This window comes from Dermacentor silvarum, chromosome 1 (assembly GCF_013339745.2).
Source record: "Dermacentor silvarum isolate Dsil-2018 chromosome 1, BIME_Dsil_1.4, whole genome shotgun sequence".
Taxonomy (NCBI): Eukaryota; Metazoa; Arthropoda; class Arachnida; order Ixodida; family Ixodidae; genus Dermacentor; species Dermacentor silvarum.
Window position 1 is genome coordinate 58,624,918 of NC_051154.1, and position 14,045 is coordinate 58,638,962.

The 14,045-nt window shown below is 49.1% G+C and overlaps 1 protein-coding gene across 8 annotated transcripts in view; it reads left to right on the forward strand.

The window, feature by feature from the left end:
• LOC119464000 (transcription factor E2F4-like) overlaps nucleotides 1-14,045 on the forward strand; it is a 179,192-nt gene that overhangs the window by 48,389 nt on the left and 116,758 nt on the right. For all 8 annotated transcript variants that reach the window (XM_049668519.1, XM_049668536.1, XM_049668522.1 and 5 more), the window contains exon 6: nucleotides 6,308-6,512. In XM_049668519.1, the coding sequence (XP_049524476.1) occupies nucleotides 6,308-6,512 (205 nt within the window). The remainder of the gene's footprint in view (nucleotides 1-6,307; nucleotides 6,513-14,045) is intronic.

Here is a 14,045-nt window from a genome sequence, read left to right on the forward strand (position 1 = left end):
TTTCTTTCTCTCAAGCAAGCTCCTTAAAATCTGCCATAGCCTTTTTTATACCGGGTTCCCGGCCAAGCTTCACGCACGTATTGTGCCACGTGTCTGCTTCGAGTTGTTGGTATTCCTTGATGAGTCGGTATTGATGTTTAAGGCGCATTAGATCTTTGTGACGCTTTCCTTTATACCGGTATTGCTGTGTAAGGCGGTTGACCTTCCGCCATAGATTTGCAAGGTGCATATTCATGTGAGTTGTAGTGTCATCGCATGGGAAAGTTTCTCTGGCCTCCGGCCGTGCCTCCGCCAACATAGCGCTGAATTGTTCAAAGTCCGCAAAAGAGTCCCCCCGGTGGCCATTCGAAATTTTTTCCAGTCAAAAAAACACCGTTTCTCTCCTTTCTCGGATCTTTTTGCGATTGAGCGTGTTGATTACTGGTAAATGGTCGCTTCCTCATGTCGTCGATTCTACGTCCCATTGCCTTATGAGCCCTGGAGTGGCTAGTGTCAAATCAGGCGTTGTGTCCTGTTGTCGCGCATGTAGCCCTATGCGGGTTGGTGTTTCTGGTGTGTTGCATATGTCCAGAGTTGACATTTCTATTGCAGCGTGCAGTATGCGTCCTCTCGGGTCAGCTTTGGCGTAGCCCCATGTTTGATGCTTGGCGTTAGTCTCCCCCCACTAGAATGGGAAGGCCTCCGGCTTGTGCCTGCACCTTACCGAGCCATTGGTAGGAGTCATTCCAGTGCTTGCCCGTTAGGGGTCTGTAGTACGCGGAAACGGCAATCATTGGCCGGTGCCCACGCAGACATAGCTTTACTGCCACAATTTCTCTGAAATCATTACACAAATCTGGTATTTCTAGTTCGGTTGCGGTGCAATCATGTCTAACTAAAAGAGCAGCTTGGCCTTGCGCTTGTTGGTTTCCTTTGCCCTGGTGTAGTATTGTAGCCTGCTGAAAGGTTCGGTAACCTTCAATAGTGCACGGTCCCCTTGTCTCCTGTAGAAGCACGACAAGGGGTTTGAATTTTTTAATTTGCTGTCTTAGTGTGGATCCATTCTGCGTAAAACTTCGACAGTTCCATTGGATGCATATAGGCCTTGCCGTCATCTTTCATCTGCTGGCTTACGCCTTTTAGGTTCATCATGTTGCTTCTGAATATTTCTCTGAATTTCCGTGAATATCGCCTGCATCTGAGTTTGTATTGCATTCGGGACTGTCTGAAATTCCTCTCATAGGTTCTTTTCGAGGTGCTGGGTCTCAGTGTGTTTTTCTTGCTTTAGGATGCTCAGCATCTGCGCACGCATACACCGAGTCTTGCGCTGTGAGTGGTTTTGACACTGACGGTACCTGGTTCTAATGGGTCTGTGCAGGTCCTGCGTATTGTGGCTTTCTAGAGTTTGCCGTGATTTTCCAACTAATTGATCAACCGACCCGACTGTTAAAACGCGTGCGTTTTTCTCGGTTTGCCGGCGTCTCTGATTCACGTTGCCGTGGCGTTGGTGGTGGTGGCGATCTCGTTGCTCTGGTCGTAGTCGTGCGAGTATTTGCTGCAGCATTGCTCTCAACTATTGATTTTCCTTTCTTAGTTATTTTATTTGTTGCTCATAGTGAGCGGATAGCGTGGGTTGTGTTGATGTTCCCGCCAGCACTTTTTCAGACCAGGTCACTATCCTCTGACCTTCATCTATGTTCTGCACGACTTTCTTAATGTCTTTCGGTGCACGGCTAGGACATGCTGAGTTTAGCTATATGTGGCCCTGTTTCTGGCATGCGACAAAGAATAGCTCTTCGTCGCATTTGTTGTCTTGAGCGTGTTTTCTACCACACTGTTTACAAACTTCGTCTGAAAGGCAATACAGTAAAAGCTCGATGATACGATCACGGCTAATACGAATTTCTGGATGATACAAATTTTTCTGTGGTCCCGGCCGAGCCCCAATACTTTGCAACGTGCTAGAGAACGGTTGTTACGAATCGATTTCCGGCCTGCGTCGGTTGATACGAATAAACGCCGCCCCACCGACAGCCGCGAAAGAAAACGCGCAGTCACGCGCTTTCTCCCGTTCTCTTTTGGTGCGGAGGCGCGGACGCGGCGCCGGACAGCGCGGACTCTGCGACTGGGCGCGAAGAGTTTGAAGCGGTGGCGCTTTTGTACTTTTCCTCCTTTTCGGCGGCCGCCCATCGGACGGAGTGGCTGCTGTGCTTCGGGCCGCGTTCTTTGTGTTTGCGCCATTTTACCTAGTCGCAGCGAGCTATGTCTACCGAGATAGGACATTAGAGACTTTTTCTTCAAGAAATAAATGCTTTTTACGTACATGTGCCTGAGTGAGTTCACCTCTGACTCTTTAATTTACAGTTGAATCTCGTTAATTCGAACACGCTTATTTCGAACATACCGCGCACCGACAATGCTCTCAACAGCGCGCCAAATCACGCGGCGGCGCCTCCGACCGGCATTGCTCCGACACCGCCGTGGAGCAAAAGCGCAGGAGAGACCGCTCAATGCCGCGTGCGAAGGAACGTGGAAAAAAAAAGAACCCGCGGCGGAAATTTCACCCTCCTCCCTCACCTTCGACGGTCTCCGCGCACACCCGTGGGCCGGCGCCGCCCGCTCCCTGAAGCTTCGTTTTCTGACGTTATCGGGAAGCGACCGTTAGCCGGCCTGGGCAGTTTCGTGGCCCGCGCTTGCTATGCGCTTGCTCGCCGCGATATTTCACAACTCGCACCGATGCACGTTCGTGCATCGTGCTATGGTGCACGAATACTTCAAAAATACGTCCTTTTAATTCGAACAATTTTCGAGCCCCTTCGGGTTCGAATTATCGAGATTCGACTGTAGTTTTAATTGTTTCGATGATACGAATTTCGGCTAATACGAATATTTTTCGTGACCCCGTGAGATTCGTATCATCGAGCTTTCACACTTGGCAATGTGTCCCAATCCATGACAATTGTAGCAAGCTATAACCTTCGGTCTGTACTCATGCACCCTTGTGATCTCATAATCGAATATAAGCCTGTTTTGGGGAGATTCCGTGTTAAATGTTAGCAGCAGCATGTTTGTCTTCCCAAGCAGACATGCCTCTAGGATAGTTTCCGTCTCGCATCTCAAGTGATCCTTGATATATTCAATGGTCTGGCCGGGACGCACCTTGATGACCCCCCGACTGTTCCCCACCTTCTGTGTTGGCGTTCTTTCAATTATCACTTCATACGTACGAACGCAACCGCTCATTTTTTCAGCCAATCGTGTCAGCGCCGCAAGCCTCTTCGCGTGTTCTTCATCCCTGACAGTAACCTTTATGCAGTTCGCCCCAGGGTCGTAGCAGAAAATTGATAATTCTGCAAGTTCCCAACTTCTTGCCATCATCTGTAGTGCTGCTGTTATAGCCTGCTTAGGTATGTCATGCACGGGTACCTTGTTAAGTGGCCTGATCGAGAGCTCAAAATGAGGTTGACTTCCCCGTTCGAGGTGAAGCTGATCGGGCTTGACTTTTCTGTTTGGTTACCGCTTGCTGAAAAAGGACCATTCTAGGCTTTTGTTGTCCTCCTTGTTGTCTTCATCATTGCTATCGTCATTGTCGTCCTCGCTAGCATCCTGAATATCCATTTGGTCGTTCACTTGCGACTCCCTCCTTCTGGCCTCTTCCATCGAGGAACGCGCCACGGTGTCTTCAGCTGCAATGCGGCGTTCACTCGGCGTTTCAATGCTCTCGGCGCACTTCGCTCGTCGCGTTGTCTGCATTTTGGAGGGGCTATTTTTCAACTTTTCGGCATCTCTAAGCTGAGGTGAGCATGCAGCTCCCGTGCTGGGTCCACTCGAGTGCGAATGTTGCTGTGGTGGCGACATGATGTCGTGCTCACCTGGCCGGCCTCGCCGAGGCCGCACTCGGGCTAGGCCCAGACATGGTTAGGCTTAGGTCAGCGGGTCGCCGTCGAAAATGTCCTCGTAGCCAGAAAAAAAAAAGATACGCCAATTGGAGTCGTGAAAAAGCACACTACACTCGTAGAAAATACTCACAGTGTCGTTGCTCAGTGTTTTACCACGTTGAATGATAGTTCCACACAAGCTTAAACGGCAACTCCGGCGATTTTTTGACTATGTCGAGCTAATAAAATATTTAGGTTCCCGAGACCCTCCTGTAACGCACCTGATAGGAGAATTGTTCCGCAAAGTCGAAAATAATTTTGAATAAGCAAAAAAGCGCAAAAACGAAACCGAAACCTGAGCAAGCAGCTGAGTGAACCTCTGCGTGTGACGCCACGAATGTATCCCCGGCGGGGAAGGCGCGCAACGCATGCCGGTCTCGCCCGCGGGGTGAACGAAACCGGCGAAGAGCAGACGCTCAGCTTATTCGTGACCGCGCCGGACCTTCGGGTGACATTGTATGTAAGCTGCACCACCTATTCGGATCTGTCAAACAGTGACAGTTATGATTCAGAAGAATTCAATAGCCACGAATCGCCGTCCTCCACCCCATGCGCAACATATCGCGCTGCGACATGAAGACCAAGGGTAGCCCTAACCACTGATATACATGCTGCTTGCTATTTTAGGTGTTTTACCCCTCTCAGGGAACCGCTTCGCATGCTCACTGTAAGATGTGGAGCACGACTTTCCGCATTTGTATCCCACAAGAACGCCGCTGACAGTCCAAAGCACCGACCGGTGCATTTGTTTACATTGGCAGGTACAGTGACCACTCGTATGTCGTTCGCTTGAGATAGCCGCTCATCGGTGACATCAAATAATGTCAGAACATATGAAAACACGTAGATTTTGTGCATGTAAGCACCGTTACATCACTCTGGGTCGCGCTGATACATGTTACCACACACCTTCGGAAAGAGCGAGCGGGAGACTGTAGTAGGGAAGCGTTGTGCAGCCTGCTTATCATTCTTCGTATTCTCTTCATGCACAAAATTAGTGCTCCGTAAAGTAGACATAGATTGGGACATTGCGCGTATGAACGTTCATTTAGAGAATGTATAGTTTTCTCGCGGAAACACAGATGCCATGAAGTATGACATCGTTGGCAGCTGAACGACACGGTTGTTTACACATTCTGTATCGAAGGGGCCTCCGCTTGCTGCCCATTTGGGATACGAGGCAAACAGTGCACCTCGTAAGCTAAATAATGAGTCAGCATAACAATAGGTAATAATACACCCATGGATTTGCGTAGTCACATTTCATTTAGGGAAGTGCCGGCGAGTGCGACCGGCTGCATTCGAGAACGGCAACGTATACAGATGTTGATTGCGCGTCGTGTTGTCGCTTCTAGCTTTTTGCGTGTGCACTGTACGAAATGAGGAATGGTTTATTTCAAATCCGTATGGTCAAAACTGACCTACAGAAGCAGCTTTCCTCGTCCTAATAGCTTAATTAGCTTCATATCAGTGGGTCTGGTCCGCCAGCAGCAGACGCACGAACTCGGCCACTGTGATAGGCTTAATCTCGGCTGAACGCGATCGGGATCGGCTCAAACTGTGTTTGCGGATGGCGAGGGCTGAAGTTCGTGCAGCCAACAACGCAACACCGCTTGCCAGTCCGCATCACTTGCCCGTCCACAGGGAATGCAACTTCTCGCGACAGCAACATCTCACGCCAAGCGCTAGCTCACGATCGTCGACTCCTGCACGCTCTCATCGCTGTCGTCTGCATGATACCGGCATGCTCTGCGTGGACCATTCCATGCCTATAACTGAGGAGGGGGTAAGGTAGGGTGCTCGAGGCAATAGATTAAATTCATTTGTAAAATATCTGTGCAACTCTCAAGCCTGCTTTTTTTAGGACATGACGGAGGTATTCAGAGGAACAGACCCAGCGAATTTCATCGACATCCGTTGAAATCGAAAAATCGCCGGAGTTGCCCTTTAAAAGAAAACATCGAAGAGCCAAAGTGGGACGCGTCTTCAACTAGCGATCGCAGCGCACCCCCCCCCCCCCCCCCCCCCCCCGTACGAATTAAAATAATATTGTGCGCAATTCAACACTACTCCCATTTCTCAATTTTTCCAGTTTCCCGGCTCTTACGTTTTTTTTAGCAGAGTCTGAACTTCGCTCTTCATGTTTCGTTGATAATCATACTGCAATAATGTAAATATGGCCATGGGTGCTTTTTGTAAAATTTTTTTTCTGCATAAGTTATGATTTGGAGTATTGATTGTTGTGGTATGTATAAATGGGGGGGGGGGGTGGCCTTTTACTGTTTGTACGTAGAGACCCATTACTGTTTGCACATGCTTTTCTCTTTATGTGTTTGTGGTGAAGACCACTGTTCTTTTGCCTTACAAGATTTCTTCATACATGTCTGCAGGGTGCACCCAAGAAAGCGAAGGAATCTGTTGTGGAGGCACCAGTCACTCGCATGACAACTCGCAACTCTCCTCGTAGTTCTCCTCGCAAGACTGTGCTAAATGTTAGTCCTCAGTCAAGCCCATTGGTGACACGGAGCCAGAGGGCAGCGGCTGCCTCTGTAGGCAAGGTGACCGATGCATCAGACCAAGCACACCTTTCCCCCGGTAAGTTTGCAGTCTGCATCAGAATGCAACTAGAGCCCTGCAACACCTCTTCTGAATGCCACTAACTGCATTCAAAACTGGTTCATCTGAGAATGTGGTAGGCATCAGTGCAGCACTCTCGATGAGGTCAAGACAAAGCATATAGTTTGACTTCAACATTACTATATTACATTATTCTAAAATGTATGGTACTTCCGTGGTTCGATACCGGCAGTAGTTCGAAATGTCCAGGTTCAATACAAATGGGCTTGACAGTATCCCTCTTCTATTTGATTTTAAAATTTTACTGTTCGCACATTCCCTTCTGTCTGTATCTAAATTTTACAGCGAAGCTGTTAACCCCTTCAGGAGCTGTGTGCACAAAAGATAGTGCATGAAAAGCAAAAGCACTGATGGCAATAATGATGTACTTACAATGTGCCACATACTTGTTGAGACATTTCTTTTTGGAGCTTTGCTGATAATTTGAATAACATGTGTAAAGTTTTTAGTAATGAGTTGGAAAGCAGATGGCTTGGTGTTTGCTCTCGGTGTAAGTCTGTTGTAATGTACTGGGTTCACATCTTGTGTTGTGTTTTACAATATTTTACATCATGCATGTTTTTCAAGTGACTGGTTTGGTTCTGTCCCATTATGCTACACATAAAAAATTGATGTTCTCATATTTGGCATTCCTGAACAGGATTCTTGCATGGAGTCCGCATTCTGTAAACTTGAAAAAGCTTACTGAAGAACTGAAATTTCATCTGTTCTGAAGCTGTATGCTTTTCATGATTCATAAACGGAAGAAATGCGGTGGAACAAAATTTTCAATGAACAGAATTGATTGGTGCCTGAAGGGGCTAAGGAGAGTTCCGCAATGGCTTTTGTGAGGCGGTAAAGGCCGGCATGCACTGGTGTGGTCACTATCAAATGCAACGCAACATGTGTCGGAGCCCCAAATTCACTTTGAAACATAATTATCCATGATTATAAAATAAAAGTTATCTTGCATATAGTATCTTATTCGAATATGCAACAACTTAATGTTGTTTTTTAACCAGTAATCCCTACTTTTTGTTTCTCACGTCACGACATATACACACTATACTATACGACTGCAGGTTGGGGGTCAGCTGCGAGTTTGTACAGCTGCAGTGGTGAAAGCTGATGCAGTAGTTCTGTAATGCAGTGTCGAAGCAGTCACTAAAAACAGCCCAGCTAAGATGGCGCTCGAATGTTGCTGTGGCTGGCCGTTCTTAGTGACGGCTGCTGCGTTCGAGCGAGGCTGTGAGCCAGCGAACCGGCACCTAGTGCTTTAGTGCTTTCGAAGGGTGTGAGAACTCACTTATACAGCTTCGCTGTCTTTGATGTATCAATTAATTGTCAAACTAGCATACATCTGTGAAGAATTTGTTTTTTTAACCTCAACTTTGTAGTTTTCTGTTTGATATGATAGCAGCACTTTAGAGCATTGCAATACTATTTTCTTCAGAATATGTGAGGCCTTATTTTGTGAGCCACAGTTGTCTCTGGGGCACAGTGTAAGATATATACTGTTTAGGTTCTCGGCTTGCTTGCTAGATGCGATCGACCAGATAAAGTAGCAAGGGCGCGCGTCTATCGGGGCGGTGACGGCAGCGGATACCTATCGGCGGAACGACGCAACTTCAGTTAGAACGCAGGCGAGAGCGTGTGCCGACAAGGAACGCGCGCATGCCCTCTGCCCGGTGACCTACTTTCGTGCGTCACTCAATCATTTCGGATTTCTTGCGAACCGCCGGTTGCTATAACAATGGTAGATTAAACCAATAAAAGCTTTTTGTGTTGAAGTTGCGTCGTACTGCTGATAGGTATCCGCTGCCGTCACCGGGCCGATCGGCACGCGCCTTTGCTACTTTATCTGGTCGATCGAGTCTGGCGATTGTCCTCACCTAAAGAGTATATATCTTACACCGTGCTCTGGGGTCAGCCACTTAGTGCAGCGGATGCCATGAAAATCACGTTGAAGTGCATTATTAACAAGACATGGTTTCTAGTAGGAGTTGCTTGTAAGATGTATAAGACTTACTCAACAACACGAGTTTTATTCTTCTCCTTCTCTCTTTTTTTTAAGTTAATTTGTTTTATACAGTAATGCAAGCCTTTCCTGAAGGGTCACTGACCTACATGTATGGTGTCAATTGTGTGCTTGAAATTTCATGCTGCATTGAGACCAGATTTGCTGGAATACATTTATTCTGGAATAAATTTAAACAAGTTTGATAAGGGGAAGAAGCATTATTCAGGGGTGCAACAGCTGCGCCAATTGCGCCATTTTGATACAATTTCGTATTTTTGCGCTGAGCTGCGCCAAAACCGTGATACATGTTGAATTTGCGCCACGCTGCACCAAAACGGCCGACCAGCCGCGAAATTTCTCGGTTACTCTAGTTTTAGCGGGAAACAAAGGCCGCGTTGGCTACCTGCAGTTTGGACATCGCCATCCAATCCAGTCCGATCCAGTAGCGCAGACGAGATCCGAACGCACTTCCAGATGACATTGGCGTGTTTGGTGGCGGGCGTCGAACAATATTTTTGCTGCTGGTTGCAGTGTGGCGTGTTGTATATGCAGTAAAATCTCGCGGAGACACAGAGTGCGCATTGCTTGCAGTAACGAAAGCAGTTCGCCATTGCCGCGTTGACTCAACAAGATCCTCGCCATATTCGTGCATGCGGTCACGAGCGGAGCGGGTACGAATAGTTCACGGGAAACTCGCTTGTACAGTACAGCAAGCGACCCGGCACTGATAGTCGTGAGTCATGGCCCGCCACCCTTGTAGGCGACGCAACGCACAAAACTAGCTAGGGTTCGGTTCCACACGGCAACAGGCACTGCGTTGTAATGAAGCGGTGCCGATTTTCGCTATACACCGCCGAAATGCCAAAAGATTGTCAAACAGTCGCTGCATGTTTCGACTACGCCGGAACGTCGCAACATATCGTCGGAACAAAAAAAAATGCTGGGGCGCGATAGAGGTCGTCGTTCGGAGCGCGCATTCAGTTTCGCCGGGCGCAGGCTAGGTCAACTGCACACGGCTAAACTGAACACGCACTCTGAACAATAGCACCTACGCTGCTAATGTGAATTACCGTATCATCATCATCAGCCTGTATTTATGTCCACTGTAGAAGGAAGGCCACTCCTTGCGATCTCCAATTACCCCTGTCATATTATTGTACATACAGTGGAATCTGGATGATACAAATCTCACGGGGTCAGGAAAAATATTCGTATTAGCCGGAATTTGTATCATCGAAACACAATTAAAACTAGCTAAATTAAAAAGTCGGAGGTGAACTCACTCAGGCACATGCACGTAAAAAGCATTTACAGTATAGACCACTTATAATGTAACTGTTTATAGTGCATAACTGGCTACAACGCGGCGTCTTCCGACTCTCGTTTACCCTCCCATAGAACTCCGTGTATACGCATACCGCTTACAGTGCAGCCGCGTGAGATGCGCCGCGGGAAAATGTCGCCGACAAGGGCGGTAGCGAGCATGCTTCTCAACGAGGTGCGCCCACCGATAGGAGAGGAGATCAACGAGGGCGATGCGGAGGAGGAGCATGAGACGTGGAGCATGAGTCCAAGGGCGATAAAATCGCCGCCGTGCGCTGTATGTGCGAGTAAAGAGCGCGGGGGACGCACGCCTTCACGGAGAGCGAACGCACAGAGGAGAGCAAACGCGATTTCGTCGTGCGAAAGGCCGTGGTGGTATGGGAGGGAGGGGGGGGGGTGGCTACGCTGTGCTGCGGCACCAAATGCGTATCTTGCAACCGGTCGCAAGGGTAACTGGCAATGCAATCTCCCACGCGAAAAGAGTAAAGTGGGAAGGCAGCACGGGAGGGAAGGAGGGAGGGGGGGGGGGCGGCTTCTACTCTGCTAACAAATGCGTTCTTGTACTTTGCGGCTGTGCCGGCTGTGGGTGTTGTCGCATGCACCGTATCTTCAAAGCGATCTCCACACGGCTCTGACCTTTGTATGTGCTGTGCTTTCGGTCGCTCAGTTTCCGTTGAAGCGATAGACCGCACGAACCTTCGCTCGCTGCGGCGGCCGCGCTTCCCCACGCCTGCGTGGAAAAAAGCACAGAAAGGAAAAGCACAAAAGCAACAAAAGCGCCACCTGCTTCAAACTCTTCGCGCCCAGTCGCGGCCTCCGCGCTGTCCGGCGCCGTGTCCACGCCTCCACACCAAAAGAGAAAGCGCGTGACTGCACGCTGTTCTCTTTCACAGCCGTCGGTGGGGCGGCGTTTATTCGTATCAACCAATGGGGGTTGAAAATCGATTCATAACAACCGTTCTCTAGCACGTTGCAAAGTAATGGGGCTCAGCCGGGACCACAGGAAAATTCGTATCATCCGGCAATTCGTATTAGCCGTGATCGTATCATCGAGATTCCACTGTATTACCACATATAATAATTACCATATATACTCACGTAATGAACACACTTTTTTTCCCCAGAAATCCAATGCAAAGTTGGGGGTGCGTTTATTATGCGGGGTAAATTTTATGTTGTTTGATGAGTGTTATTTGTGAAACTGCTAAACTGCTCCAAATTTGGGATTTAGTGCTCCAAAATGGAGTTTTTTTTTCCGTAACCTGCTCCAAATTGGGATTTTCCTGCTCCAAAAGCAAGATTTTTTTGCTCCGAAAATTGCTCCAAATCCTATTTTGGCTGTTGCACCACTAATTAATTATTAAGTAGAGCACTGGGCTATCCCTACATTCATTGAATGATGCCTGGGCAGAATTAAGATGGCCTGCCACCCTTGTTGGTGACAGACTGTCCCTTTATAAACTATTTAAAATTTATCTGTCACACACCCCGTGAACAAGGCGCCAACGCCAGGCCAAATTCCAAAGCGAACTTATCAGCTTCCGAAAATAACTCCATAAAAGCAACAACAATTAATAATGGGCCCTCTGGTGTGCCAGCGAACGCCGGTTGTGGTCCAAAGACCGAGTCGGAGCCTAGAGTTGTCAAAACACAACAAAATATATTCTTCAAACAAGGCAGTTACATACACACATGCACACTTCGGCTAGACACATTACAATACAATTCACATGGGTATTAACAAAACACTGAAAAATAATTAACGACAAGCACTAAGAGACCAACACGTAAAGTGCAGAATGAATAGGTAAAGTGTCCAATCGTATTCACCCGTGCTAGCCTTGAGCCGGACGATCTCGGCGTAGCTCGAGACAAATCTCAAAGAAGGAACTTATTACGGAAATGCAGACGCTCGATGAATTCGTCGACTAGCTTGCCGGGAATCCCCTTCTTCTGCGGACAGTCGGTCTTCACGTCACATCACTTCACCGGCACAGTCTCAACCCCTTCTGATTCCCACATGGCGCTTTTATAGCTTTCGCCGGGGGTTCTGGAACCTTCGGTCGGAGCTGTGATCCCGTAGCATGAACAAAGCCTGGGAATCTTCTAGTCAATTCTCGCATCTTCAAAAGAGAACGTTCCCGAGGACTTGTAAAGGACGCGCTCACATCGCGGCCGCTTTCTCGATGTTTTTTGAGTGGACCACCTCCAGGGACCAACTGAAAATTTAGACCATCTTATCCGGGAAGTGGTCCGGAATCCGAAAACACCAATTTTGACCCAACCGGACCAGTTATCAGCATTTTACGACCATTTTCCCATTTCCACCACTTGGTGGCCTCGTTAACCCTAACGACGAGTAGGGCAGCGGCGGGTACGCCGGCGGGTGTGCGCATGGAGACGGCGATCACGGCACCGACGATGAGCCTGATGGCAGGCACTAGCGCTGGGGGGCCCTCCACATCGGCTCAACACATTCCGAGGCCACCTGTTGACGACGGAGGTATGGACTTTAATGACATTCGAACATCCCGCACGTCACCCCATCACGAAGATAGCACGGTGGACAGAGATAGCGATAATACGCGAGATGCCGTTCCAGCAGACGCCGCCGCAATAGAAGCAGGATGTGAGAGGGTCCTTTCTTTATGCGAAAAGCGGAAACAAGCAAAGGAGCGCAAGCAGTCGCACGAAGGAGACGCGTCGCAGGGTGCGGAAGCTAAGCCTAGCGCACATTGCAGCCGTCTGAGAAGACGGCGGCTGCTGCCTTTACCCCGAGAGGATCTGAAGATAATTATCCGTCCGCACCAAGGTCTACCAAGAAATGTGAACAGCCAAGAAATGGCAAGAGCCGTAGTGGAGGCCTGCCAAAACAAGGTACCAAGTGATGATTTCATCCTACGCATCAAGCCGGGGTCAAACATTGCCATCGTCTCTACACCTGACCAGGATACGGCATGCAGGGTACAGGTGGTCAGTTTGCGTAACATTAATGGCCGACCTCACCTCATCAACGCATACGTGACAGCTGGTGAGGGGACGGTGCGTGGAGTCACTCACGGCATCGAGCCGCATACGCCATCCACAACGCTCAAAGCTCATCTGAGGCTTCGTACCCAGCAGGTGGAAATCGTGGACGCTCGAATGTTGGGAGATTCTCAGAGTGCCCTGATCACCTTCTTCGGAGACGTCGTGCCAAGATGTTCATTATTGGCGAAAAGGCATGCCGGCCATACAGAAATGCGGTGCAGTTTTGCAGGAGCTGCTGCGGGGTGGGACATCGCACAGACGCGTGCCCACAACCCGACCTTCCCGTTTGCCGCGTGTGCGAAGCGCGGGAACCAGCCGACGGACATGACTGTTCTCCGAAATGTGCCATTTGCGGTGGAGAGCATCTGACGGGGGATAGGGCGTGCGTCAAACGCCTCAAACCTCTCAGGCAGCTTCTAAGACGTCCATCGAAAGGTGGCCACCAGAGGAGGCCCCCGCATTGGTTCGCCTCAGAGGAAGAGGAACTCAAGAGTTTCCCGAATCTCCAGGAAAGCGGCATCGCGGACATTCTCTAACCCAGTCGCTGCCGAAGGAGCAAGCCTCGGTGGACCAGCGGGATCAACAGAGATCTTTGTCCAGACCTCGGACACCGCGTCCACAGCAGAAGCAACAAGGACGTGAACAGAAGGGGCAGAATCGGGCCACATCCTCTGGGGCTCCGCTGGCAAAGAGCCAACCGCAACAGAATCAAGTAAGCTGGGCGCAAGTTGTGTCTCCCGCTGCCAGACCTAAGACACCAAGTACACCTATTACGCAGCACCCAAATACCGTAAGATAGTAGAAGAGAATCTTCTTTTAAAGAGTAGTTTATCTGAGTTGAGGGCTGAGCTTGAAGCTCTAAAGGGGACGGTGAAAAAGAACACACAGATAACACAGATACAACCTAACGACAGACCAAACAATGGGCAGCCAGTAACAACAGAGCAATTGGCACAGAATATGCAATTGCTATTCGCAGAGTTTCACAAGTTCAAACGACACATGGAGGAGTGCCTCGTGACGGGAGCGGGAGGAGGAACTCGTAAGAGAACTAGCCACAGTCCGGGGGCCCCCATGAGAGGACCCAAGAACTTAGTGGTTACAGACAGCGATTGTAACAATCATGGCTAGGCACCCGA